Source organism: Aspergillus aculeatinus (assembly GCF_003184765.1).
Source record: "Aspergillus aculeatinus CBS 121060 unplaced genomic scaffold BO66scaffold_12, whole genome shotgun sequence".
In the NCBI taxonomy this organism is placed as follows: domain Eukaryota; kingdom Fungi; phylum Ascomycota; class Eurotiomycetes; order Eurotiales; family Aspergillaceae; genus Aspergillus; species Aspergillus aculeatinus.
Window position 1 is genome coordinate 96,743 of NW_020291481.1, and position 26,343 is coordinate 123,085.

A 26,343-nucleotide genomic window follows, 5' to 3' on the forward strand; every position below is an offset into this window, starting at 1 on the left:
TTACAATTCACTCAAAAAGATTCGCTTACAATGTTTCTAGTGCGCCTGAATGTGGCCGAAATCATCCTTTATTATTACTTCGAGGTTCGAAGAAAGCATTCGAGCACCTACATGTGTACATTAAATCGGAGACAAATGTCGATCTAATCTCCCTCGGGTTAGACAGACCATTCAATGTCTTACACTGCATTATTTTCAAATTCGTCTCCGATAGTATAGTCAGGATCTGCCGTCGTGACCCGGAATGATTCCGACCTTGACAATTTCACTGGATGTGGGAACAAGATTGGAGGCCATGGCGAGGACTTGCGCAGCAAGTGGACCCTCATTACTACAAGGATTCTTCTGGGCATATAACAGACACAATTGGAAGGTGGGATGTCAAACAAGAGGGGCAACGGCAGCCACGCCTATCACCAACTTTCATTGACCTTTTTGCCTGGCTTCAGAGAAAAAAATTCTTTGAAAGGTAAAACCCGAGGTGGCGAGCGGGCAAAGAAGGTAGACAGAATCGTTCCATCTCGCTCCTTGGAAATCCGAACCCACCAGGAGATCCTGTCTGGGAAGTTGCCAAATTGGAGGGTTGGGCAAAGAGCGATCTCGGCAAGAATGGAGCGTCCTATACAGATCCCACCGGCCAGATCCACAAGATAAGATTGATTATTCTGCCAGGCCCCAATCCCTCTGGTGACCTACACACCCTCCGGCCTCGGGTGGATATTATTAGGCATGAGGATTCAAATCCAGCATCTGGTTTGGTGGTGCTTGGAACCTTGACGCTGTCGCTGTCGCTGTCGCTATCGATGTTGTAAGCTGACATACTGTATCTAGGCATGGCCCCCCCCCCCCCCCCGGCTGGGTAGTCCCGACGTAGAAATGCAGACCATGGTGACGTCCAGAACACCTTTCCCTTGTTGAGGTTCGACAGGTATTCAGCCCTTCGTATCACAAGTCCGAGTCACCCGAAAGACAGCAGGGACTGGGGTGGTTAGAAGAGAGGACAAGGTGGATCAATGACCGATTACCCCCACCATGCGTCCAGACACACAAGCGGGAGAAGATAATTTTGTGTGTCGGATTAAAGGCCTCGGGAGTGTTTCTATATTGTCCGTGAGAACAATAGGTGTAGGCCACTATCGTCACCACCCAAACAATGCTAGGAGATGCTCCTGTACCGTACCATGTGCACCCGAGGGCAATCGAGGATTACCACAGGAAAACACCAACAATTGTGGAATAGAATCTGGTCCCGCAGTCTGATAGCTCATATAAAGCTACTGCAGTGACAGGATTGATTTGTTGTCAGTTTCAGCGACTACGTGGTGTCAGTTCGCAAGGTGACGTGCAGGAGATTCCTTTTTAAGTTGTATTGTTGTGGTGGACCGAATATACCGCGATTTACCTCCGTAAGTGTCGGTGAAAAGGAAGCACCCAGGGAACGGAGACGGAACGGGGTCAAGTAAACTCATTCAATCTCAGCTACGGATCCTTTCCATAACAAACACAAGTCGATCAGACTAAAAGCAAGGGCAAGGCAGTTTGTGTAATAATGCGCTGAGGGGGAGTCCGGCTGTGGTTGGATCGAAACAGTTCGCATCCATCCGCATCGGGAGATAGGATGAAGAGTACGGCGTATACCAGATCCTGGACACCTTCAGATGAACCAGTGTGGAAATTAGGAGGTGGATCTGACTGTTGGAGCACATTCCGAGAAAATTGTCTCATCCGCGTTATCTTAGATGGCACAGGCAGAAATGGGAGGGGGTTGAATAGGAGGATGGTGAGTTTTGATCATCTTCGATATAATATAACAACAGTGTGGGAGTAGGATTTATAGTTATAGGTCCCACGTTGCGGTTGAGGATGAGTAGATTCGGAACCGGGCAGCAGCAGCAGCAGCAGCAGCACAACATGTGGTGGTGGTGCAAAGAAAAGGAAAAGAAGGAATCAGACTGGACTCGGGCCAGCCTCAGGCCACCAAGCCGCCAACCAGCAATCAGGGGCTGTCGGCAAGCCCCACCCCCTGCAGGCTAGTTTTGTTAGCCTACTAAAGTGGTCAAGGAACGGGGGCAAAAAAAAAAAGAAAAGAAAAGAAAATAAAAAAAAATAGTTGGGATGCACTCCCGGGACGTGCTAGTATTTACTGTGTAGTTAACAGTCTTCGTAGTCCACCAACCCCCCACTGTAGATACACTCTGTACGTACCAGCCAGCTTGCACTCCTACAACTTATATACCGACTCTCCCCCTCTTTCTTTCTCTTCTTCTTTACTTAGAATTTTCTCTCTCATTCTCACTTGCATCCTCCATCCTCTCATCCCTTCTTCTTTTCTTTCTCTGTGATTTTTTGTTGAACACTTCAAAAAGTTCCTTCCTCCTTGGACTTATTCCATTAATCCTCCTAATTAACCTTCACTTTTCCCCACCATCCCACTTTCCCTTCTCCCCTATTTCACCATGGCTGCTCGTCCTCAGAACATCGGTATCAAGGCCATTGAGGTCTACTTCCCCCGTCAGTGTGTTGACCAGGCCGAGCTCGAGAAGTTCGATGGCGTTAGCGAAGGCAAATACACCATTGGTCTGGGCCAGACTAAGATGAGCTTCTGCGATGACCGTGAAGGTATGCTTCTGTTGAGTTGTTGAAATTTTCCGGAACTCAGTGCTGATTGTGCTTCTCTCCACACAAAGATATTTACTCCATCTGCTTGACCACCTTCTCCTCGCTCCTCCGCAAATACAACGTCGACCCCAACTCCATTGGCCGCCTCGAGGTTGGCACTGAGACCCTTCTGGACAAGTCCAAGTCCGTCAAGTCGGTCTTGATGCAGCTCTTGGCTCCCCACGGTAACACCAACGTCGAGGGTGTCGACAACGTTAACGCCTGCTATGGTGGCACCAACGCCGTGCTGAACAGTCTCAACTGGATCGAGTCCTCCGCCTGGGATGGCAGAGATGCCGTGGTTGTCTGTGGTGATATTGCTCTCTACGCTGAGGGTGCTGCCCGCCCCACTGGTGGTGCTGGCTGTGTTGCTATGTTGATCGGTCCCGACGCCCCCATTGTGCTCGACACCGCTCTGCGTGCCTCCTATGTCACTCACGCCTACGATTTCTACAAGCCCGACCTGACCAGCGAGTACCCTGTCGTGGACGGTCACTTCTCTCTTCGCTGCTACACCGAGGCCGTGGATGCTTGCTACAAGGCTTTCAACGCCCGCGAGAAGGTTCTCAAGGAGAAGGCTCAGAACGGCACCAACGGCGTGTCTGACGAGTCCAAGACCGGTCTGGACCGCTTCGACTACTTCGCCTACCACGCTCCTACCTGCAAGCTGGTCCAGAAGTCCTACGGCCGTATGCTTTACAACGACTTCCTCGCCAACCCCACCCACCCGGCTTTCGCCGAGGTCGCCCCTGAGCTGCGTGATCTGGATTACGAGAAGTCTCTCACCGACAAGAACGTTGAGAAGACCTTCATGGCTCTGACCAAGAAGCGCTTTGCTGAGCGTGTCAAGCCCGCCATTGAGGTTGCCACTCTCTGCGGTAACATGTACACTGGTACCGTCTGGGCCGGTCTGGCCAGTCTACTGTCCTACGTCCAGTTCGACCCTAGCCAGCCCAAGCGCATTGGTATCTTCTCCTACGGCAGTGGTCTCGCCAGTTCCATGCTCAGCGCCAAGGTTGTCGGTGATGTCTCGACCATTGTTGAGAAGCTCGACTTGATCAACCGTCTCAACAGCCGCGTTGTTCTTCCTCCCCAGTCCTATGTCGAGGTAAGGAGCCATCGAGCCGCTGATCTTTCGTTGCAGAATGCTAATTGTGCTGGAATAGATGTGCGATCTCCGCAAGCACGCTCACTTGAAGAAGAACTTCAAGCCCTCCGGCAACACGGAGACCCTCTTCCCGGGCACTTACTACCTGACTGAGGTGGACGACATGTTCCGCCGCAAGTACGAGGTCAAGGCCTAAATGACGACTAGCTGTGCTTCTTTGGACATGATCAGTTCTTTAGACGACTTTCTAGATTCCCTCCAGCATGCATGATGATTTTGTTTGCCTGCCGTCCCCCAGCCATTGATTCGATTGAGAAGGATTCGAGGTTGACGGGTTCTCGGTTTGATTCCCATGCCAAATGTTATGGCGCATTAATGTTTCTCTACATATTGTTTATTTGTTGCCTTCGGATGGAGGCCGATTTCAGACTCCCCAGACGGGTGCTGGGATGCATTTTACATAAGGCGGCCCACGAGATTCGGGGCCTTGCTCTTATCTTAGATAATCAAAGATTTATTCAATCCGAAGCTTTATCCCGGTGTTTGTATAAGTATGCAGGTGTTTGTTTTGTCCCGTCGATGACAGTCAAGATAAGTCAAGTCACGTGCTTATCTGGCCAAAGAAAGCCGCCTCAGTCAGACGCTCAGCCAGCTTCCTCAAGATCTCCAGAACCGTGTGATGAATCCAATGACCAAGTTGGAAAACGCTGTCATACTCAATGAGTGTACTCTGTGGTGGTCAACCGAGAGCAACCTAGTGGTTTTACTTCCCGCCGGGTTGCTTGATCCTCGTTCGCCGCTGCTTGGCCTTTCTTCCTCATTCTTCATTCTTCTGCAATCTTCATGCGATTTGACTCTGTCTGCACATCTGACGGGATAGCAGATATTCTCACTAATTTACATCTTGATCTGACATGATTTGCTCAATCGCAGGCAACTTCACGCTTCCTTGCAGGTTTTCGTGAGGGAATAACCACTGAGGCCGCCTGGCGCCGAGGTCAACATTGGCCGGCGCCTACTGCGACATCTTGCATGACCCTCATATATTCCCAGGTACTTTCCTTCCTGCTTTTCCCCGGGTGTATTCTTAGGATGAACCTGCTGTTAAAGTCATGCCGCCTGTTGCTTGATACTGAAGACCGTGCTTAGTAACAGCCAATGCGCGTTGAAATGGCTGTGGTTCCACAGACCCCTCGGCGCCTAACCTTGCAGTCACTCTCCCTCTATGCGCCATGAAGGCATACTGGTCCAGGTCAACTGGTTGTGCCCATAAACACCCTCTTGCCGCCCACTGACCTCGACGAACCAGGCGTGACGCTCTCGCGAACTACATCGATCAACTTAGGTGCAATTACCCAGAATAGATGAAACGAAATCGCTGCCGAATTTAGGTCTTTTTTTAGACCTTGACGACCTAAAATCTGCACCGATAACCGACACTCTGGTTCAGATCTGGAGAAGAGACGAAGATGCAAAATATAGCAACACTTTGACGCGCGACTGCCGGATGAAACACGCCCACTCGCCCTAGGACCGTTGGCATCGCGCTTCCCTCCAGCAGATGTCGGCAGTCCCTGGACCGATCTTCGTGCCATCATGCCCTAGACCGATGGACTGACTGCTGGCCTGGCGTCAAGATGGAGATCTCCCCATGTTTCATCTCATCTGCAGCCGGTTCGGGCCATGCTGTTCCTTTTTTTGGAACAAGATGCTGCTTAGGGGTAGCAGAGCAAAGAGCATTTAATGTCGAGGCCGTCTCCATCCAAATGCGCCATGACCAGTGTGAGCGTTCATGAAGACCATGAGTCAATCTTAGCATACGTCGGCATCTCCTTGATCACTTACACTACTTCTATTTTTGCTTAGCTTTCAGCAAGCTTCTCTTCGTTACAGACTTGGAAGCTGGTCCTTCCTTGATAATACATTCGACGAGTTTCTTGCACATATCGAACCTTCGATCACCCTAGGCCCATTATCATGTCTCACGAACTGTCTTACTATCGGCCTTCTACCCCTCCTGCGATGCAGTTGCAAGGATCTATCGGCGCGAGCCATAGCCGCCACGCATCCGACTCTTCTCTATACTCTAATAGTTCATCACCATGGTCAGCTGTCACTGTAGCGACGAGTCCTATCATCAGCTCACCTCCGCGGCATCATCACGGTCCTGCCCTGCTACCCAAGATCAGGCCGCAGGATGTAGTGATTGAGCCAACATCTACCAATGGACCGCCCCGTCAGGGTCGTGTTCTCTCCAACACACGCAACCCTCCAAGTGCTCTACCAACAATCCCCACCTCACGGTCTAGCCAGTGGGCTACGGCGTCGGAATATCTCGGATTGTCTTCGCCTGCTTCGGTCCCACCGATGTACAAGACACCTCACGGCCCAGCTCTGTCATCGCCCGTGAGTCTGACGCCATCGTACAAGCGCAAGGCCGTTGGCGGCCACTCTCGATCGGTATCCACATCTATCATCGATGAAGCGAAAGTGGGCCGGTATGAGTCTTCAATCTACCGGCAAGTGACCAGGTGCTCTGTCCAGCCTCAGGGTACACTCACCGCGCCCATCACGCCAGTCACCCCGAATATCGTAGTGTATCCAGCCTATGCTGAGCATTCACCCGCTGAGCCAACTCATCTTCGAACCTGGCCGCCCGCTCAGGTCCCGATGCCGTTGATGCTGCCAGGGTCACCCTACAGCTGCACGCGAACGTCAAGTGCTCAATGCTCGCCCGTTGGATCTTTTCACCAGATGGAAGAGGAATCGACCACGCTACTTTCCTACCTTACGGCGCCCACTCAGGCGGTAAATCTCGTTCGGAATGTGAGCGTGATCCCGACACGAGGGCTGCACGACTACTTCTGGTGGGATATTCGCAACCTGCGCAGCTGGTCGTCGTTCTCCCTGGAAACCATCAACCAAGTGGATGGACTCTCGAAGCTTCTCAAAACAGCGATCCCCTCACAATTCACGCCGGTGAACGTCCTGCCCAGCTCGCACTTGTCTCCCGACTCAGAGGCCGGCTTGATCAATGTGCTAAGAGACATCTACGCTCCTCGCGTGAACGCGGCGCTGGCGGTATCGCAGGGCCCAGAGCATCTGACGCTGTACGATGCTCCGATCCCGCGGGTATCGGGCAACAAAAACTACGGCGGTCCGCATTTCCTTGCCAACTACGCCTCCGACACCGAACGGACCAGCTCCGGCCTCCCGCGCGGGCGACTTGTGGGGATCGTGAAGACCTTTGATCGGTGGAACACGGGGATGCGCAACGAAGCGCCGCACCGCCGGGTGGAGTATCTGAACGGCCTGGCGCATCTGCAGCGGTGCATGCGGGAGCATTCGTGCCGGTACGGCTTCATCCTGACCGAGATCGAGCTCGTCTGCGTCCGAGCCGGCTGCGACGAGGGCGACGATGTGCCGTACTTTGGGTATTTGGAGCTGTCTGCGCCTATCCCTACCAAGCTGGCCGCTAGCCAGTCGCGTGAGACGGACTACCATATGGACCGATGCACGTACCCGCACTCCCCGGCCCCGTCCAGCGACAGCTCCTTGGCCAGCCAGTCCCCGGTGTTGGGGAACTACGATATGTCGCCCGATGAGCTCGACGGGCCGATGACCGCGAGCATGGCGCTGTACTTTCTGCTCATGCTCTCGAAGTCGGTGCCCCTGCCGTCGCAGCCGTCGGCGCATCTCAACGTGGGCGGGCCGGGGGCGTTAACGCGGCAGCGGGTTCTGCCCGATGGGAAGGACAAATGGATTCCTGAGCCCCAGATCGGCGAGCGGCGGGACGCAAAGCGCGTGCGGGGCTGGGTTTGGCCGCAAGATGCGTGGCATCGACGCGAGGGAGGGGGGGTGCCTCGTTCGCGGGCGATGACTGCAGAGCCTAAGACGAAGAAGTGGCATAAATAGTGGTCCGGTGCGACCGAAGAGCTAATAATGTTTTGAAGTAATGTATTGGATTGGTATGATACCAGTTTTTGCATATTGATTGATAATGACTAGCTCTATTCATAAATGGAAGAGCTATGGTGATGAATTCGTTTGCATAAATGGAAGAGCTACACCAAAAGCATAGGAGCAGATCAAATTTGCATTTTGAGGCAGTATACGTCTGCAAGGTCCCCATGATCGCCGCAATGACACCACGCCGCGACATGGGTGAAGATGGGTCGCTCAGCAATGCAGCCATGCAGCGCAAGGACAAGGGGACCTTGGGATCGAGTACCCGGGGGAAGCAGGCCAGCCCTAACTTATCTATCATTCAAGGTTGCCATTGATAACCACCACCACTCTGCATGTCTTACGGCACAGATCAACCTTTATTCAACAATTGTCTTCAAATTACATCTCTCAACTAAAATCAAATTCATGTCCCTGAATACTAACCCATCGCAATCGAATACAATCCACTTACCAACCCACCATCACTCTCAAATACCACCCACCACCGGGTGCCAGACTACCCCAACCAGAGAAATACCCCAACGACCACCGATCACCTCAACACCCAGACCACAAATACCCAACCCCCCCCGAACAGCAATGCCCCCCCATACCGGACCCGAAATGACAACCCCCCCAATCCACTCCGTGCTCATCATCGGCGCCGGCCCCTGCGGCCTGGCCGTCGCCGCCCGCCTCCGCGAAGAGACCCCCTCCGCCATGTTCACCGACGACGAGCACCAGCGCTACCACTGGATCAACAAGCACCGCGGCCGGATGGCGTTGGTGCAGGCGCACGCGCGGCGGCGGAGGGGGGTGCGGGCGGAGCGGTATGTGAATAGTGCTAGTGCCAGCTTGGCTTCTACTTCTCCGGTGGGGGGTGGGATTGGGCATGGGCATGGGCATGGGGATAAGGGGAGGGTTAGGGCTAGCTCTGGCTCTGCTTCCGAAGATGGAGGAGGGAGCTCGGGCCCGGTGCCGGGGTTGGCTTCTTCTGGGTCATCTATCAGCTCATCCTCTTCCTTGTCGGGGTCAGAGAGTACATCGGTATCAGATGATGATGATGAGGAGGAGGAGGAGGAGGACGGGCTGGAAAGTATGTCCACCCTCGTGCTAGACGGCTCCGGCCCCCGGTGGATGGAGAAGTGGAACCGCGCGTTCCGGACGCTGGAGATCGAGCAGCTGCGCAGTCCCATGTTCTTCCACGTGGATCCGCGGGACCGCGACGGGATGCTGGCGTACACCCAGGAGAAGGACCGGCTTGGGGACTTGTGGGAGATTTCCGGGTGCGTGGGGAAGGAGTTGAGTAAGCATCGGAGGAAGAAGTTGAGGGCGGGGAGGGGGTGAGTTCTTTTCCTCTGCTAGTCTCTTGTGCTCTGGGGTTTTCTACCTCGCTCTTCCAATCTTGGGCACCGTGTCTACTGTAGTTCTGCAGGTGGGGATGGTGTGTGTGCTAACGCACGGCAAAGCAAACCGCCCCAAGAGCCCGAAATCGACGAACGAGACCGCAAGGACTACTTCTCGCCTTCCACCGGCCTCTTCGCCGACTACTGCGCCAGCATCGTCGCGCGGTACCGCCTCGACCGGCCGGGGCTAATCCGCCAGAGCGAAGTCACCGACATCCGGTACGGAATTCACCGACAACACAGCGACTCCAAGATCTTCACGGTGACCGCCGCCGACGGCACGCAGCACCACAGTCGCGCCGTCGTGCTCGCCATCGGGCCGGGCACCCACAAGATCCTCCCGTTCCCGCTGACGGGCCCCGAGCAGGCCGGCGCCTGCCACAGCTCGGAGATCCGCGCGTTCCCCAGCGCCAGCGTCCAGACCAAGATCCAGCAGCGACAGGCCACGCATGTGGTCGTGGTGGGGGGCGGGTTGACCGCCGCCCAACTGGCGGATATGGCGATCCGGAGGGGGGTGAGGAAGGTGTGGTTGTTGATGCGGTCGGATTTGAAGGGTGCGTTTTGACTGTAACCCTAGCCTTCCCCCCAAAAGATATCCTAACCCCCCGCAAACAGTGAAACACTTCGACCTCACCCTCAACTGGATGGGCAAGTTCAAGAACCTCGAGAAAGCCCGGTTCTGGTCCGCCGACACCGACGACGAGCGGCTGGCGATGATCGCCGCCGCCCGCGGCGGCGGCAGCGTCACCCCGCGCTACCAGAAGATCCTGAAGCAGCACGCCGCACGCAGCAGGCTGGCCGTCCACCCGCGCACGGTGATCGTCGATCGCCGCTACGACCCGGCCACCTCCACCTGGACGCTCGCCACCGACCCGCCCATCCCCGAGCTGGCCGCCACCCCCGTCGACTACGTCTACTTCGCGACGGGGATGCGCGCGGATGTCACCCAGATGCCGCTCCTAGACACCATGCGCAGGGACTATCCGGTCGAGACGAGGCAGGGCTTGCCGTGCTTGACGGAGGATCTGATGTGGTGCGATGGGGTGCCGCTGTTTCTGGCGGGCCGGTTGGCGGCGTTGAGGCTGGGGCCCGGGGCGGCGAATTTGGAGGGCGCCAGGCTGGGGGCGGAGCGGATTGCGTGGGCGATGGAGGATGTTTTGGGGAGATGTACTGGTGGTGGTGGTAGGGAAGAGGAAGAGGGCGAGGTGGTGGGCAAGGAGAAGGAGTGGTTTTGTGGGTTGGGGAATCGGTTTGCCGGGTTGGGGGTGGTTGATGCTTAGGTTGGGCTTCTTACTTACTTACTATGAGGGCTGATGCGTGCTGTACTGAACATGCAGGATCTGACAATGATAAGTACTATACAATCGACGAGGCGAGTCCAGCTGTAACTGGTGCCGAGGCACCCACCGTAGGCTGGAGATGCGGCATTGGGTTAACGTAAAGGCACAGCCTGTCCGCTTCGTGCATGTGTCACGCAATGCAGCCCTCCACGCCCTTGGCAAGTCCAAGCTTAGCTTCAAGCCTCACCTTCTTCCACGTACTCGGTATTCACTCCCAGATCCACGCATTACTTCAAACTCGAGCAAATTTGATCTAGGCTTATGCAGCTGAGCCACCGACAGTAACCAAGTTCCACATCAACCAGTGGTAACCACAGCATCACCAGCCCAACAAGCCCATCCATCAGGCTGACTGCGCCACGAATTCTACTTCAGTGTGACAGACATACAGTAAGTACCCTTGCCACTCTCCCATCCCATCCCATCCCATCAATTCCTCCATAGTATACAGTTCGTTTGATACTCACGCGCAAGCCCGGAATGACATAATATAGGTGGCGCAGCCTATGTACTGTGGCTGATGCAACCCCCCGTGTGGCGGTGCGGGTCCCGCTGTCTCCGAGGTATGAGGGATAGTGTGGCGGTTGGTGCATAGCCACGGGATTTGGGACGAGGGCAGTAAGGTACCTCAGTGGCATGAGAGTCACTGGGGGTGTTGGGGGTTGTTGTTGCTGTTGGTTGGGTTGGATCTCCGATCGAGAGATCTGGATGGGAGTTAGGGTTGGGGATGGATGGAGGATGGAGGATGGAGGGCCAAGGGGTTAACATAACGTTAGTGTGGGTGGGGAGGGGAGCGGAGCGCTCCACGTGCTGTTTGTCCACTACTCGAGTAGGGAAGTTAGGGTCTTACTGGTGATCTGCTATGTAATGTTACAAGGTACTCTATTGATGAATTGGTTTTTTGTGGTCTGGTCTGTGCTGGGTCGGATTTGTGATGATTGTTTTTGCTGATTATTTTGGCTATATTCTCTGAGGCGGTACTGGTGGTTCTCTCAGTGGGAGAGGGGTCAGGGTCACAATTAAATTAAGTTTATTTGCATATTAACTACTTTGAGACTTTTGCGGAGTAGTAGTAGTAGTAGTAGTAGTAGTCGTCTAATTCTCAAATCAAGCCTCCACAGCCAAAGGCACATTATAATCCGGGATCAGCGGCGGCCAGACGGCCTCCTGCGAGAAGTCCTTGCCCTTCTGCTGCGTCCGAGCCACCACCGCCTGCACCAGCTGGTCGGCGCGCTGCTTGTCGCTCAGGTCGATCGGCGCCAACCGCAGCCCCATCTGCCGGATCTGGATGCACGCCGCCACGGCCGTCAGCCCGAAGTCGTAGGGGTTGATGGCCTGCCGCAGCGCCCCGGTCGCCTTGCCACTCAGAATATCCCGGCACAGGTACGGTTCCTGGCAGAGCGGGCGCGCCAGGCCTATACCGTCCAGCGTCTCGAGGCCGTGGACCATGACCTCCGCCGTCCGGAACCCGCCGGTCAGGTAGGCCTTGGTCTTGCTGAGGGAGGAGACGATCATCTGGGCGAAGTCCATGAAGAACTTTTTTTCGAGGTTAGTCAATGGGCCAGATTTCTTTCTTTTGAGGGTGACTTACAGCTTCACGCTTCTTCGTGGACTCGCGCTTCTCGCCCTCATCATCGCCCATCTTCCAGTTCTCGTAGGTGCCCCCGGACAGCTCGACAAAGTCAAACCGGTGGTCCTCCAGCGTGCGGCACAGCTGGCGCGCCTCCTCCGGCTGGAAGCCGTGGGGCTGGAACTCGACGCTGTTCACCTTGATCCCCACGATGAAATCCGGGCGCACGCGCGCCGCGATCGCCGCGCGGATCTCCAGGATCAGACGCATGCGGTTCTCCAGGGAGCCGCCGTACCGGTCGGTGCGGCGGTTGGTCGTCTCGGACAGGAACTGGCTCAGCAGGTACCCGTGGGCGCCGTGCAGCTGGATGCCATCGTAGCCGGCTTTCTCCAGGTACTCGGCCGCGTGCGCGAACCCCTCGATGACCTGTTGGATGTCGGCCTCCGTGGCCGCGCGCGGCCGGGCGAATGTGCTCCCCAGCACCTCCCCCTCCAGCTGCACGTCGCTGGCGCTGATCGGGTGCGGCTGCAGGGCGGCCGGCGTCTGGCGGCCCGGGTGGCTGACCTGCGCGACGACCAGCGAGGAGTTCTGCGGGGCCTTGGCCGCGGCGGCCAGCTGCTGGAAGCGCGCGAACCGCTCCCCTTCGAAGGGGGCGTCCGCGGGGATGATCAGGTTGCCGGGGGCTTCGAGGTGCGCCGGGTCGATCATCACGTTGCCCGTCAGGATGAGCCCGATCTGGCCCTCGCCCCACACGCGGTAGGCCTCGATCAGCTCGTCCGAGGGGACGCCGCGCGCGGCGAGGTCGTCGACCGACCACGAGCACAGGCGCTCGCTCATTGCCCCCTTGAGGAAGCGGTTGGGCGCGCGGCGCCGCGAGAATTCGAACGGCAGCGGTTGCGCCAGGGGGGTGACGTCGACGGGGGTGCCTGTTTGTGACATTTTGGACAGGGATTTTTGGCGTGTATGCAAATTAAGGACTGTATGTACAATGCAGATGCAATGTGTTGTTGTATAAGGAGTCAGGACAGTACTGCGGGGAGAATTCAACTTATAGTAAGGTGGATTTCCCCCCCAATAATTAGAACATTGTTAAGCAACCCATATTATAACATTTTGTATTTCTAAGCCGAAGGGCAGATCAATCAGGGGAAAGGGACGGAGCAGAGCTTCCTGAAAAAGTTGTCGAGGATCCACTTGCACACACCTTTCTCTTCTATCCACTTCCTCTAATGATATCACTTGAACGAACGGGCCTCGGCATATTTTTTTTTTATGCTTCAATGGTTCCCGCCTTTCTGCAGGACTGGACCTGCTGGAATTTGATTTCCGCTTCCGGTGGCGGACCATCCCGGCTGATAGGATTGGCAACTGACGTGCTTCGTTTTGTCGGCTGGCCCGATCAGTACTGCTGATTTGTTCATTTCATTATGGATTATGCTTGTGAATCCTCGTCATAGTTTGTGCATTACTCAAGTATTTCTTGCTTTGACTTCGAGCGGGTTTGAATTGCGGAGTTTGATCGGACCGCACGTCGCGATCGCAGTGGCCCGACCAGTTGACTGGATGTTCCTGACTCGTTATCGTCAAGGTGGCTGTTGCCTATCATGGATGATTCAGCTCAGCAGTGCTTAGTTAAGTCTCTGGCAGAGACCCCGTCCCCCTCCACTGGCACAATTGTCTTGCTATGCTACACTCCAGACACCATTTGCATATGCCCTTCCACGACACCCAGTTCGTGGCTCGATAAAGCGATAATACTCTTCGATCGGTGTGACGCTGCAACATGATACACACCAAGCCACAAGCAAGGCCAAAGGTGTTTCACATCTTCGTTGGAATTGGTAGTGTGGAAATGCACACAGTGGTATCATGCTTCAGAGAGTCTCAACGAAACTTCAGCGTCCAACTCCCCTTACCTAGGAGTGAGCCTCAGCCGACTCTCTTATGATCCTCGATCTGCCTGACACAGCAAAGCAATGCCATCCGCACAGCCACCTTGAATGTGTCTCACCGTGACCAAGGACAGCCATGCCTGGCATTGTTATGCTCAGCCTGGATAAAGTATCCAGCTCATTGGAACGCGTCACGTCGAAGTCGTCCCCAAGTTGTTGCAAGGTGCTGTAAACATGTCACCGGAGTCGACCATCAGCCACCGATCAGAGACAGGGGCGCCCTTCACGTCTATGGACTTTGGTGAGGCAAGCATCGGGCAGCAGCCTATGCCTGACACTCTGGGTCAGCCACACAAGTACTGAGCTTGAGAAACCATGTTCGACATACCTTGGGGCAGTGCTATCACTATGTGGAACCCACAGCTCTGGTGATCCTTTCGCCGAAGTTATTCCCTCAGGGCCTTAGCCTCATTACCTCACCAACCGATATGCGAGAAGATTTTGCAAGGCGAGCATGTGTCCATCAGACACGACACATTACAGTCAAAGTCGCCTGGGCCAGTTCAGTCGAATCCGCGAAGGCATGAGACAAGAGCAATGCTTTGACCCATGTGCCAGTCTCCTGTCTCTGCACGATCCCACGGACATGGCCCTGGGCTGACGTATGTCAATTATCTTAATCATACACGAGCACGCGACGAGTCCCATAGTTTCACAGGAGAGTTTGAGATGCGGCTTGGAGGCCAAGAAAACAACAGCTTCGTGAGTCCTATTGAGTCTCGGCGTAAGTGGCTCCCTGGTAGATAGCGACTGACGGTCCAGCAGCGATTGGCGACTCGGCACAGCTCGTGGATGCTCTAAGTCAGAGTTCTGACCGAGCATCCCCCCCCTGGACCGGTCCAGGCTGTAGTTTATCTCCGTCGGAATCCATGGGGTTAATCCGATATTTGATTAATGTCGGTCACATAAGACCGCGCCATGATTGGCACTTGGCTACTTCTTCCAGTCATAACTCACATATCCCGGTTTCTGTCGTCGCAAAACCCTTGCTTCGCCTCCGGCTAGCGAGTCCGCCAACCTAAGCTCAGGCGGACGTCGCGGAGACGGACCTCGCTAATGGAGGGTTAGTTGCCGGTGGCACAGAAACTACCCCGAGCGACTCGACCGATGGCAATACGAAGGTTGAGCTGGATTGCGTGGGGTCTGATGGTTGCTCTGGGGTGAAACTCTGGTAGGTTGCACTTGGCGTGGAGCAGTTGGGCTCGTGAAAGCGCCTTGCTGGCGGTCAGGCACTTCCAGTCAATGATCGCATGAGATCATCAACCACTCTCTGAGCATGCTCTCGAAGTGAGGGAGAAGGGAATCACCTGACTGGATCTTGTTCCAAGATACGGAGTCCTTCAAGCGGCAAATGGACGGCGCAATGGGAGGGAGGCAAAGAGGTCAGCGGCTGAAAGGTGAGGAGATAAAAGACGAAAAGGGAAAAAAAAAAGAAAAAGAAAAAAACAAGAAAAAGAAAAAGGAACGCCAATAATCAATAATTTATGATTTACAATCCAAGTCAAGTGCCAGTGCGAATTGAATCGGTGTACGGAGTAGCCATGGAATTGATTGAATTAACCGCCGCGAGAGGGATTGTTTGCCTCCACCAGAAGGGTTGTGATAGGAGGGCGGCAGCGTGGCTGTGTAAAGCTGCAGAATGACTGAGAGACGGAGACTCATCCATCATTCAATCCTCTATCACTACTACCCAGCAGTACTCATACCCCCTCCGCTCATTCACTCTTTCCCTCCTCCCCCTCCCCCTCCCCCTCTCCACCTCCACTTCCTATGGATCGCTCTGTTGCTGCGCCCCTCTTCCCGTTGTTTAGACTTCCCTTGGCCCGTTCCAGCGCTTTCATCCGTCTCCCAACGACAGAACTGTACTTGACTGTATTGTACCTTGGCGGAGACTATTGCCTTCAGCAATGCCCGGGGGTGTTCTGGACCAAGTATTCACAGTGCTGAACCACCTTTCTTTGATTACGTTCAGTTTCGCAGCACAGCCTTTCTACCGATTTCCCACTCTTATACCCAGGCGTTGGCCCCCATTTCTCTTACTACAACCACAACAAAGGAAACCAAACCAGACCCTACAACCAGTTTGAGGCAATTAGCCCGCAAGACACCTGAATTTCTTCCGAATTTACCCATTACCTTGATTCTCTTTTGATGCATGCTTCACTGCCTTCCCTGTCAAATCAGAGTCTGCGTCGATCACTTTAATGCAGCCTTCAGACGAAGAACATCGTCAGGCCGAGTTTCTCAACCCATTCGGGGTTTCAGATAGAGAGGTATGTTGCCAACGGCGGCAAGCTTTGCCGCTTTCCCCCCCTCACCGTCATCATCATCGGGAGTATATGTTGATAGAGATGGTAGCAGCAGCAACGTCCACATTCCTCGGACTCAGGACAACACCTGAGTCCATCTACGCCATTCGAGATGGCCCACGCCGGCGCAGCACTATCACCTGACAGACTCATGGTGCAGCAGCAGCAGCAGCACAGCAACACTCCCCGAACGTCGCGTTCCCTGGACGGCGAGACACTGCGGTCCCGCGCAGACTCGACCATCTCCAGCGCCGACACGGCCGTGAGATCCCGAGCCAACTCGGAGCTGACCGCCGTGCCAACCAAGGCGACAACAGCGGCAGCCTACGATGATGTCTCGCTTTCCGAGGCGCTCAATCCGGATCCGCGCACGGAGGGGGACTTTGTCGTCCAAGACAACAAGTTCGCCTTCTCGCCGGGCCAGCTCAACAAGATGCAGAACCCCAAGTCGCTGGCGGCGTTCCAGGCCCTGGGCGGGCTCGCGGGGCTGGAACGCGGCTTGCGCACGGATCTGGCCTCGGGGTTGTCGGTGGATGAGACCGAGCTGGACGGGTCGGTGAGTTTTGAAGAAGCAGCGGCGACTTCTTCGGGGTATGGCGCGACGAAGTACGAGCAACATCACCACCAGCAGCAGCGGGGTAAAGAGCAGCAAGTAGTGCAGCCGCCGTCAGAACCGGCTCGCCATACGGCATCTTCGGGCTCGGATGCACAGTTCCAGGACCGCATTCGCGTCTTCAGCCAGAATCGACTGCCCGCTCGCAAGTCGACGGGCTTTCTGACCTTGTTCTGGCGTGCGTACAACGACAAGATCATCATCCTGTTGACCATCGCCGCCGTCGTCTCGTTGTCGCTCGGGATCTACGAGACGACCAGCGAAGGGAGCGGCGTGGACTGGATCGAAGGCGTGGCGATCTGTGTGGCGATCTTGATCGTCACGATTGTCACGGCCGCTAATGACTGGCAGAAGGAGAGGCAGTTTGCCAAACTTAACAAACGAGTAAGTGCCCGCCCTCGTTTTTCTGAAATGAACATCGACTGACTGCGGCAGAACAACGACCGAGAGGTCAAGGCCGTCCGCTCGGGCAAGGTCTCCATGGTCTCCATCTTTGACATCACGGTGGGAGATGTCCTGCACCTCGAGCCGGGCGACTCCATCCCGGCGGACGGGGTGCTGATCTCGGGCCACGGGGTTAAATGTGACGAGTCTTCGGCGACCGGCGAATCGGACCAGATGAAGAAAACCGATGGGTATGAAGTCGGCCGACACCTCGCCGCCGGGACGGCGACGAAGAAACTCGATCCCTTCCTGATCTCCGGCAGCAAGGTGCTCGAAGGAGTGGGCACGTATCTTGTGACCAGTGTCGGGCCCTACTCGACCTATGGCAGGATCCTGCTGTCCTTGCAAGACTCGGACGACCAAACTCCGCTGCAGGTCAAACTGGGCAAGCTTGCTAACTGGATCGGTTGGTTGGGCTCAGGGTAAGAGCGAAGATCCCCTTCTTAGAAATTTTTTCGTTGGCTAATGGCGTCAGCGCTGCGATCATTCTATTCTTCGCTTTGTTCTTCCGCTTCGTCGCGGACCTCCCGCACAACAGCGGCTCACCCGCCGTCAAGGGCAAAGAGTTTGTCGACATTCTTATTGTGGCTGTAACGGTTATTGTCGTTGCTATTCCTGGTAAGTACCCCGGTCCAAAACCCCGGAAACTCGTACTGATTCGGTATTTCAGAGGGTCTTCCACTTGCGGTAACCCTCGCTCTCGCCTTCGCTACCACCCGCATGGTCAAGGAGAACAATCTAGTCCGCGTTCTCCGGGCCTGTGAAACCATGGGCAACGCGACCGTCATCTGCTCGGACAAGACAGGAACACTCACGCAGAACAAGATGACCGTGGTCGCCGGGACGCTCGCCACTAGGAGTTTCACCCAGAATGTGGACGATAGCGCTCCAGGCTATACGGCCGCCGAGCTTTTCAAGCAGAGCTCCAGCAGGCTGCGTGACCTGGTCACTAAAAGCGTTGCGCTGAACTCCACCGCCTTTGAGGAGGAGAAGGACGGACAGAAGCAGTTCATCGGCAGCAAGACCGAAGTAGCATTGCTACAACTGGCTAAAGACCATCTTGGCATGGACGTGACGCTCGAACGCGCTTCGGCGGAGATTGTGCAGCTCTTCCCCTTCGATTCGGCGCGCAAGTGCATGGCTGTGGTCTATCGCGAGCCCGCGGTCGGCTATCGCCTCCTTGTCAAAGGCGCCGCCGAAATCATGGCGGGTGCGTGCGCTACCCACATCACTGAGGAGGATTCCAGCAAAGACGGGCTCGGCATCGACTCGCTGCACGAGCACGACAAGCAGGAGACTCTGGCACTGATTGAGTCGTATGCAAGCCAGTCGCTACGGACTATTGGCATGGTGTATCGCGATTTCCCAAGCTGGCCGCCCCACGGCGTCCGACGCATGGAGGACGAGCCCGAGTCTGCAGTGTTTGATGATGTCTTCCAGGACATGACCTGGATCGGGGTGGTTGGCATTCAGGACCCCCTTCGGCCTGAGGTTCCAGCTGCCATTCGCAAGTGTCATGCGGCCGGCGTGCAAGTCAAGATGGTCACTGGCGACAATCTTGTCACTGCCAGCGCCATCGCTTCCTCGTGTGGCATCAAGACTGAAGAGGGGATCGTCATGGAAGGCCCCAAGTTCCGGCAACTGTCCGACGAGGAGATGGATCGAGTGATCCCGCGCCTTCAGGTGCTGGCACGCTCGTCGCCCGAGGATAAACGGATCCTGGTCGCCCGGCTCAAGAAACTCGGCGAAACCGTCGCTGTGACTGGAGACGGCACAAACGACGGGCCGGCGCTGCGGACAGCTGATGTTGGGTTTTCCATGGGCATTGCAGGCACGGAAGTCGCCAAGGAGGCTAGTTCCATCGTTCTGCTCGACGACAACTTCAAATCGATTGTCACTGCGATCGCCTGGGGTCGTGCCGTCAACGACGCGGTGGCCAAGTTCCTCCAGTTCCAGATCACCGTCAACATCACTGCCGTCATTCTGACTTTTGTGTCCTCGCTGTCCAGCAGCGATAACCAGAGTGTTCTGAATGCGGTGCAGCTCCTCTGGGTGAACCTGATCATGGACACGTTCGCCGCGCTCGCCTTGGCGACCGATGCGCCGACGGAGAAGATCCTCGATCGGAAGCCGGTGCCGAAGAGTGCGTCTCTGTTCACCGTGATCATGTGGAAGATGATTCTGGGCCAGGCCCTCTATCAACTCGCCATCACCTTCATGCTGTACTTCGGCGGGAGGCACATCATTGGCTCCCAGCTGGGCAGCAAGAACCCTCAACTGGTGCTGGATACGATCGTGTTCAACACGTTCGTCTGGATGCAGATCTTCAACGAGTTCAACAACCGACGGCTCGACAACAAGCTCAACATCTTCGAGGGCATGTTCCGCAACTACTGGTTCCTCGGGATCAACTGCATCATGGTCGGCGGGCAGATCATGATCGTGTTTGTGGGCGGCGAGGCCTTCGGTGTCACCCGGCTTAATGGGGTGCAGTGGGCGATCTGCATCGCCTGCGCTCTGGGCTGTCTGCCTTGGGCGGTGGTGCTGCGCCTGATCCCCGACAGACCCTGCGAGATTGCGCTGAACTTCGCCGTGCGCTGCATTACCTTTGTCACGAAGCCCATGGCTCGGGCGATGGGATGGCTGGCCGCGGGTGTCAGATCCGCCGTGCGGCCCCTCACGCGGACGACGAAGCGTGTTTTCTCCCGGCGCCGGGACGCGGATCCTACTGCTGAGACCGAGGCCGAGGCCCTGCCGGACGAAGAGGCGGGCACGACGTCGTTGCAGGATCTCAAACGAGAGTCAACTCCCGAGGCACCATCTACCCCGATCCCGGTGCCTCCAATCACCATCACGACTTCTTGATGAATCTCATGGAATAATGACTAGTGCAGCCACTCGACTGTGCCTCTACTTCCACCTTGCTATGTTTTTTTATGGGGTGGCTTGCTTGTGTTTGTACTTGTACTTTGGGAAGGAGGCTTTCTTGAGCGTTCTAGCGTTGCTACTACTACTACTACTACTACTACAACTACAACATCTACTGTACAATAGAAAATTATGATACCTAGACCAAATTCAGCAATGGAAACTGATACCTTGAACCCAGCTCATCAATAGAACCTCTGGAGTGTGTACTCTGTATAGTTCTCCAACTAAACGGCTGCCTCAGGCGGTCAGGCCGACGGGGGTCTCCGCACCGCCACTTCCGCCCGCCTCCCTTTCTCTCTCCCTCCTGCTACTCTCCGTACCCGCTCATTTCCAGCTCACTCCCACTCTCACTCTCACTGTTTATTGTCTTGTTATTTGTGGCAGTGGCTTTTACAGCTTCCCATTGACGATCAGCCAGCGCTTGCCAGCTACCCCACTCTAGTTTGAGGTTTGTCCCAACCAATCCCACGACCCAACCATGGTGTCCAATTCCCTTTCCCCGCGGAACCCCATCAGCTGGAGGGCAATGACGACTCGGGATGCCAGTCTCCCACCACCAACGACCATCCATTACCCCTCAACTACCAAGACTAACCAACAAACCCACAGACAATCCCACGATCCTCAGCCAAACCATCATCATCAACAACCCGATCCAATTCCAAACCACCCCTCGAACCCCACCCAAACCAAACCAAACCAACCCCTCCCAACCAACCCCCGAAATCGAAGCCCAAGCCGCAAACCAACCAAAATGTCCCAACTCAACTACCGCACAATCAACATCGACGTCCTGGACCCCGACGCCTCGATCAACTTCCCGATGGACACGCTGCTGCCGGCGACGCTGCCGGCGCCGACGACCTCGAGCGCCGCCGCCGCCGTGGCCGGCGAGGTGCGCCAGCTGCTGCGCGGCGGGGACCCGGCGGCGGCGCTGCGGCACGTGCTGGACACGGCGCCCCTAGGCGGCGACGAGCGCGCCAAGGAGGTGCACCTGGCGGCCGTGACCGAGGTGCTGCAAGGCATCCGGCAGGCGGAGATGAGCCGCGTGCTGGAGGGGGTGTGCACCGGCGAGGACGGCGGGGCCGAGCGCGCCGACTGCTTGATGAAGTATCTGTACGTGTATTATCTGGAATCCACAAACAAGAGGAAAGGGTTGGAAAGCTGACTACGTTTTTCTCGGCCTCCAGCTACAAAGGCATGGCCTCCCCCGTCTCCGCGCAAACCCCTCGCAAATCCGTCTCCCCGCAGAGTACGGGGTTCTCGCAGATCCAGGGCCGCAATCTGGGCGAGGGGGGCGGCGGACAGCAGATGAGTGTGCTGTTGAGCTGGCATGAGAAGTTGGTGGAGTTGGTGGGGACGGGGTCGATTGTGCGGGTGATGACGGATCGGAGGACGGTTTAGTTTTTTTTTTTTTTTTGTTGATACTTTGTGGTAAGAATGGGAGATCGATGAGGCTATACCTATACCTCATCCTCATATTCTCATCGGCAGTGCCAAGTTGACCGTATATATTGTGCGCCTCTTTTTTTTGGGACTATATCATACAACACACTCCCAGGCAAGAACTATCACTTCTGCTCAAAATCCCCACCGCCAAGAATATCCTTCAAATTCAACTGCCCACTCCCCCTCTCCAACGGCTTCGCCTGGCCCTCCCCCTCCTTCCACCCAATCATGTAGATCAACCGAAACGTCGCCGGCACCCCCCTCGCCCCGTCCTCCATATGCAACGCCCGATAGATCGCCTCATTGGCCAACAGCACCTCGCGCGACAGCGGCGCCATCTCCCGATGCAGGATCGCATTCCCCTCCCCCATCGCCTGCAGATCCCGCATCAGCGCAAACGTATCCGGAAACTCCACCACGATATCCTCCACGTCGACCGTCAGCATCTTGAATCCGGCCTTGTTCAGCAACCCGCCGACGTCCCGCACGTCCGCCAGCGGCGACACATGCGGGCTCACCCCGCCCCGCCGCTCCAGGTCCGCGAGCTGCAGCGACGTGCGCAGCTCGAAGAGCGTGTCGCCGCCGAACATGGCCGCGATGAAGGGCGCGTCGGGCTTGAGGATCTTGTTGACCTGCGCCAGGAGCGAGGGCAGGTCGTTGATCCAGTGGATGCTGAGCGAGGAGAGGACCGCGTCGAAGCTGTTCGCCGCGTACGGCAGCGTTTCCAGGTCCGGCACCACTTGGCGCGTGATCGGGAGGGAGGAGGAGGAGTTAAAGGGGAGCGCCAGGTCGCGGTTCAGGAGCGCCGCGCTCGTGTCGATGCAGGTCAGGTGCGAGATGCGGTCGGCCAGCGGTTCGGCCGTGCCGGTGGCCGAGGTCTCGTCCGGGAGTGGGGTCGTCAGCGCCCGCGCGATGTTGCAGCTGTTTGCCCCGAGGTCTAGGACTTGTGGGAAGGTGCGTTTGATGTCCTATTTCCATTCGTTTTTTTGCATGAGCCGAGTTAGGCATAGAGTGGGTTGGGTTGGGTGGATGGGGGGGGGGGGGGGTTTTGTGGCAGCCTCACCAGCAATCGTTCACATAATCGCATCGCCACTTCATCCTTGAGGTAATCGGTCTTTCGGCTCTCGTCGACGTTCTGCGCCGCCCGCTCCTTCTGCAGGTGCTTGGCTCGTCGGTTGAAGATCTCCATCACTGGGTTGCCGGGCGTCTGCATGGCGTAGTTGCGCCGCGAGGGGAGGCGGCATGATGATGATGCTGTTGCAGGGATTGTGGTGGTGGTGGTGGTGGTGGAGATGCGCGATCGCACCACTGGTCGGATCAATTGGTGTAGAGACATGATGCCCCAGCTCTCTTTTCGAGGAATTGGGCGATGGCTGAGGTTGTTGGAAGACGGATTGGATTGTCCAGGCGGGCAAAAAGTCCACGGCGGAGGCGGAACGAACGTGACGTCGGGGCGGAAGATCGGCCCTCCTCCGCATTTTGCCTTTCCTCTTTCTCGGTCGTTTCGCTGCCTCGGGCGTTTCCCCCTCATTTTATTTCCTTCTACTTTGTCCCTGTGTGTTGTCTGCATCTTAGCCACATCATGAGCAGGTTATGAATAGCAGCGTCTGATTGAGTCTAGCGTTCTGACTCGTTCGTGCAATATCTCCACGTCAAGGTACGAGTATGCTTCCCCTAATTGTCGCTTGTCGCTCGTCGCTTGTCGCTTGTCGCATCTTCCCAACTGACCATGACATAGCATGCAAGCATTACTATAGACCACTTCCTAGACTCCCACCATGTCGCGTCCTTTCCCTTACGCATACATCTCCTGTCCCTGCGCCAACACCCCCGTCCCGGATCCGTCCAAGAAACGCCGCTCGCGAGAATCCCCGCAGAAGGCCAGCAGCCATCACCCCGACCAGCCCAAACCGCCGCCGCGCTTCGACGACAGCGAGGACGAACAGACCTTCGATCCGCGCGCCCCTCGCTCCAACTTCTCCCTCTATCCCCCGGAGCACCTCCTCTACTGCGAGGACTGCCACCAGATCAAATGTCCGCGATGCATCACCGAGGAGATCGTGTGCTGGTACTGTCCGAACTGCCTGTTCGAGACGCCGAGCAGTATGGTGAAGAGTGAGGGGAATCGGTATGTCTGACCACCTCCTCTTCGGATCCGGAAACTGACGACTGCAAGGTGTGCACGCAATTGCTTCAATTGCCCGGCCTGCACCGCACCGCTGGCGGTCAATACCCTCGAGAACGTCGTCCGCGGCGGCACCAGTCAACAAGGCCCCTGGGTGTTGTCGTGCGGCTACTGCATGTGGTCGACGCTCGACATCGGCATCAAGTTCGACAAACCGACCAACATCCGCACCCAGCTGGCCAAGCTGACGGCGACCGACACGAACCCCTCCCGCTCGCGGCAGATGTCGCGCACATTCGCAGACCTCAAGTCGCCCCTATCCACCTTCTCCTCCATCGACGAGCAATTCCCCCCGGCGCCCGGCGAAGCACGCCCCGACGATTCGCCCGACCAGTCGAACGGCCCCCTCAGCCCGGACGCCCGCTTCCACGCACTCAAGAGCTTCTACAAAACCCAAATCTCGGCCACCTCGTCCTCGCCCAGCGACCCGCTCGGCGTGGATTTTGGAGCGGGCTTCTCCTCCCCCGGGGCCCTGAACCGCATCATGTCGCTGTACACCTCCTCGTCCCGCCTCAGCAGCCTCTACGGCGGCGCCAGCAAGAAGCCCAAGACGAAACCGCCGGTCATGCGCGAGGCGCTGACCGCGAGCGAGGGGTTCAAGACGCCGGCGGCCGACGCGGAAGCCGTCCTCATCCAGCGCATGGCGGCGGACGAGTGCGGCTGGGACGGACTGGCCTCGCTTGAGCAGCGCGTCTTCCAGTCGCCGGACGCGCGGTTCGTGGAGGAGCTCCTGCCGCTGGCCACGCTGCTGCGCACCAAGCGCGCCAAACGCTGCAAGTCGTGCAAGCATATCCTCGTCAAGCCCGAGCAGAAGCCGCAGTCCACCCGGTTCCGCATCCGTCTGATCGCCCTCAGCTACATCCCGTTACCGACCCTCCGGCCGTTGGTCCCGCCACCCGCCGCGGGTGTGACCAGCGGCAGCGCTCCCGGCATGAACCTCGACGCCCTTCCGCCCCTGCGACCCACCCAGCTGCTGCTCACCCTCAAGAATCACATGTTCGACCCCGTCCGCATCACCCTGGCCACCCCGTCCGTGACCCCGGGCCGCGTGGCCTCCAAGGTCACCATTCTCTGTCCGCAGTTCGACATCGGCGCCAATAGCGACGTGTGGGACGAGGCCCTGCAGGGCAATACCACTGCAGCTGGTGCAGCAGTAGCAGGTGGTGGTACCGGCAGCAATGCAACAGCCGACCAACGCTCCTCCCGCTCCGGTGCCGCACCCGCCACAGCCACCACGGCCGCACCCGGGGGTCACCTCGGGATGTTCGAGAAGGTCGCCGAGGCCGGCAAAGTGTGGGACAAGGGCCGCAACTGGACGACCGTGGTGCTAGAGGTGGTACCGGGGACCTTGCCGCCCGGCAGTAGCGGTGTGACCCTGCAATCCAGGAATCAGGCCCCGCGCACAGCACATAGCAAAACTACAGGCAATGACAGCGAGAGCGACAGCGACACCAGCAGTTTTGGCGGACAGGCACCAGATTGGACCGGCCAGGCGGCGGAGATGCAGCAACAGCAGCAACAGCAACAGCAACAGCTCCAACCAGACGAGGATGTCCTCGAGATCCCGGTGTTCGTGCGCATGGAGTGGGATTCGGAGAACCAGATCGATCGGCCCGGCGTCAGCGCCGCGGGCGAGATGGTCAAGAGGGAGTTGGCGTATTGGATGGTGCTCGGGGTGGGGAGGATTGATCCGAGTGTTTTGAGTTGATTTTGATGATGAGTGTGGGTAGGTGTAGATATACTATACTACCGTTGATTGAGCATCACTTGGATTCGGTAGTAGGGAAGGCGAATCAAGACTTCAAGTTAAAATTACTTTACGTCCCACTCTACTCAGTATGTAAGAATTATCATCCTGTGCAGGTGTGTGCAGTACAAACATCCATACATCCACTAATCACCTGCAAATATATCCCGCCGCGAACAAATCCTTCCAAAGTACAGAACACCACCCCCCACAAAACAAAACAATGCCCCCTCCCCTCCCCCCCCAAAAGTCTTATCATCACAAATGAATACAATAACCATCATCCCACACCACCCCATCCACAACAACCGGTACTCGCCCAGTCCACACCCAGACCCAGTTCACAACGGGAAGAAACCCAAGCGGACCGAACAAACCAGCCAGCCAACTGGAAACATCTTTACCGCACATGCACATACAGAGCCGAGCACAGCACACACAGCACATACACACACAGAGAGAAAAGGAGGTACTCCGCAAATGCAGTCTACATTACTTAAGGTACCCTCCAGCTCGAGCCAACCACCAACTAAACACCAATGTTGGTTGGGGGGTTTGGGCCGGATCTTAGGTTGGGGTGGGATGGTGTATGTAGTGGAGTGGGATGTCCAGGTAATTATGTTGTTGTTGTTGTTGTTGTTGTTGTTGTTGTTGTTGAAATCAGGGCTGAGATTACTGGGGAG

At 56.5% G+C, this 26,343-nt stretch overlaps 8 protein-coding genes across 8 annotated transcripts; 6 read left to right on the forward strand and 2 right to left on the reverse strand.

Annotated features, from left to right (window-relative positions):
• Positions 1-2,188: 2,188 nt before the first annotated feature.
• erg13 (hydroxymethylglutaryl-CoA synthase) lies at positions 2,189-4,294 on the forward strand. Its single transcript, XM_025646907.1, has 3 exons — positions 2,189-2,619; positions 2,688-3,766; positions 3,825-4,294. Exons 1-3 carry the CDS (start codon positions 2,457-2,459, stop codon positions 3,960-3,962), a joined length of 1,380 nt encoding a protein of 459 aa, XP_025506108.1. The 5' UTR covers positions 2,189-2,456; the 3' UTR covers positions 3,963-4,294.
• A 1,260-nt stretch (positions 4,295-5,554) lies between these two features.
• On the forward strand, positions 5,555-7,809 carry BO66DRAFT_30707 (uncharacterized protein). The gene has a single exon (XM_025643253.1). The coding sequence runs from the start codon at positions 5,744-5,746 to the stop codon at positions 7,679-7,681; it is 1,938 nt and encodes a 645-aa protein (XP_025506109.1). The 5' UTR covers positions 5,555-5,743; the 3' UTR covers positions 7,682-7,809.
• Positions 7,810-8,338: 529 nt separating this feature from the next.
• BO66DRAFT_369461 (FAD binding domain protein) lies at positions 8,339-10,412 on the forward strand (the record flags this gene model as incomplete). The annotated part of the gene is made up of 4 exons (XM_025645373.1): positions 8,339-8,561; positions 8,676-9,057; positions 9,184-9,674; positions 9,736-10,412. 4 exons carry the CDS (start codon positions 8,339-8,341, stop codon positions 10,398-10,400), a joined length of 1,761 nt encoding a protein of 586 aa, XP_025506110.1. The 3' UTR covers positions 10,401-10,412.
• A 1,155-nt stretch (positions 10,413-11,567) lies between these two features.
• On the reverse strand, positions 11,568-12,969 carry BO66DRAFT_436368 (NADH:flavin oxidoreductase/NADH oxidase family protein; the record flags this gene model as incomplete). The annotated part of the gene is made up of 2 exons (XM_025650920.1): positions 11,568-11,996; positions 12,052-12,969. 2 exons carry the CDS (start codon positions 12,967-12,969, stop codon positions 11,568-11,570), a joined length of 1,347 nt encoding a protein of 448 aa, XP_025506111.1.
• Positions 12,970-16,403: 3,434 nt separating this feature from the next.
• On the forward strand, positions 16,404-20,213 carry pmcB (putative calcium-translocating P-type ATPase(PMCA-type); the record flags this gene model as incomplete). Its single annotated transcript, XM_025650921.1, has 4 exons — positions 16,404-17,288; positions 17,340-17,770; positions 17,824-17,966; positions 18,019-20,213. 4 exons carry the CDS (start codon positions 16,404-16,406, stop codon positions 20,211-20,213), a joined length of 3,654 nt encoding a protein of 1,217 aa, XP_025506112.1.
• An 820-nt stretch (positions 20,214-21,033) lies between these two features.
• Positions 21,034-21,683, forward strand: BO66DRAFT_399617 (actin-related protein 2/3 complex subunit 5 family protein; the record flags this gene model as incomplete). The annotated part of the gene is made up of 2 exons (XM_025648693.1): positions 21,034-21,395; positions 21,470-21,683. 2 exons carry the CDS (start codon positions 21,034-21,036, stop codon positions 21,681-21,683), a joined length of 576 nt encoding a protein of 191 aa, XP_025506113.1.
• A 167-nt stretch (positions 21,684-21,850) lies between these two features.
• On the reverse strand, positions 21,851-23,124 carry BO66DRAFT_427167 (uncharacterized protein; the record flags this gene model as incomplete). The annotated part of the gene is made up of 2 exons (XM_025650331.1): positions 22,792-23,124; positions 21,851-22,696 (listed from the first exon to the last, which is right to left on the reverse strand). Exons 1-2 carry the CDS (start codon positions 23,062-23,064, stop codon positions 21,851-21,853), a joined length of 1,119 nt encoding a protein of 372 aa, XP_025506114.1. The 5' UTR covers positions 23,065-23,124.
• Positions 23,125-23,257: 133 nt separating this feature from the next.
• On the forward strand, positions 23,258-25,693 carry BO66DRAFT_469623 (putative dynactin Arp1 p62 subunit RO2). Its single transcript, XM_025652738.1, has 3 exons — positions 23,258-23,385; positions 23,467-23,856; positions 23,905-25,693. Exons 2-3 carry the CDS (start codon positions 23,507-23,509, stop codon positions 25,619-25,621), a joined length of 2,067 nt encoding a protein of 688 aa, XP_025506115.1. The 5' UTR covers positions 23,258-23,385; positions 23,467-23,506; the 3' UTR covers positions 25,622-25,693.
• Positions 25,694-26,343: the final 650 nt, after the last annotated feature.

What these genes read in the sequence shown, in the direction of transcription:
- erg13 (XM_025646907.1), top strand. Translation starts at nt 2,457, where the DNA reads ATGGCTGCTCGTCCTCAGAACATCGGTATCAAGGCCATTGAGGTCTAC. An exon ending in CTTCTGCGATGACCGTGAAG is followed by an intron (nt 2,620 to 2,687) that starts GTATGCTTCTGT and finishes CTCCACACAAAG; the next exon opens with ATATTTACTCCATCTGCTTG. An exon ending in CTCCCCAGTCCTATGTCGAG is followed by an intron (nt 3,767 to 3,824) that starts GTAAGGAGCCAT and finishes GTGCTGGAATAG; the next exon opens with ATGTGCGATCTCCGCAAGCA.
- BO66DRAFT_30707 (XM_025643253.1), top strand. Translation starts at nt 5,744, where the DNA reads ATGTCTCACGAACTGTCTTACTATCGGCCTTCTACCCCTCCTGCGATG.
- BO66DRAFT_469623 (XM_025652738.1), top strand. Translation starts at nt 23,507, where the DNA reads ATGTCGCGTCCTTTCCCTTACGCATACATCTCCTGTCCCTGCGCCAAC. An exon ending in GTGAAGAGTGAGGGGAATCG is followed by an intron (nt 23,857 to 23,904) that starts GTATGTCTGACC and finishes GACGACTGCAAG; the next exon opens with GTGTGCACGCAATTGCTTCA.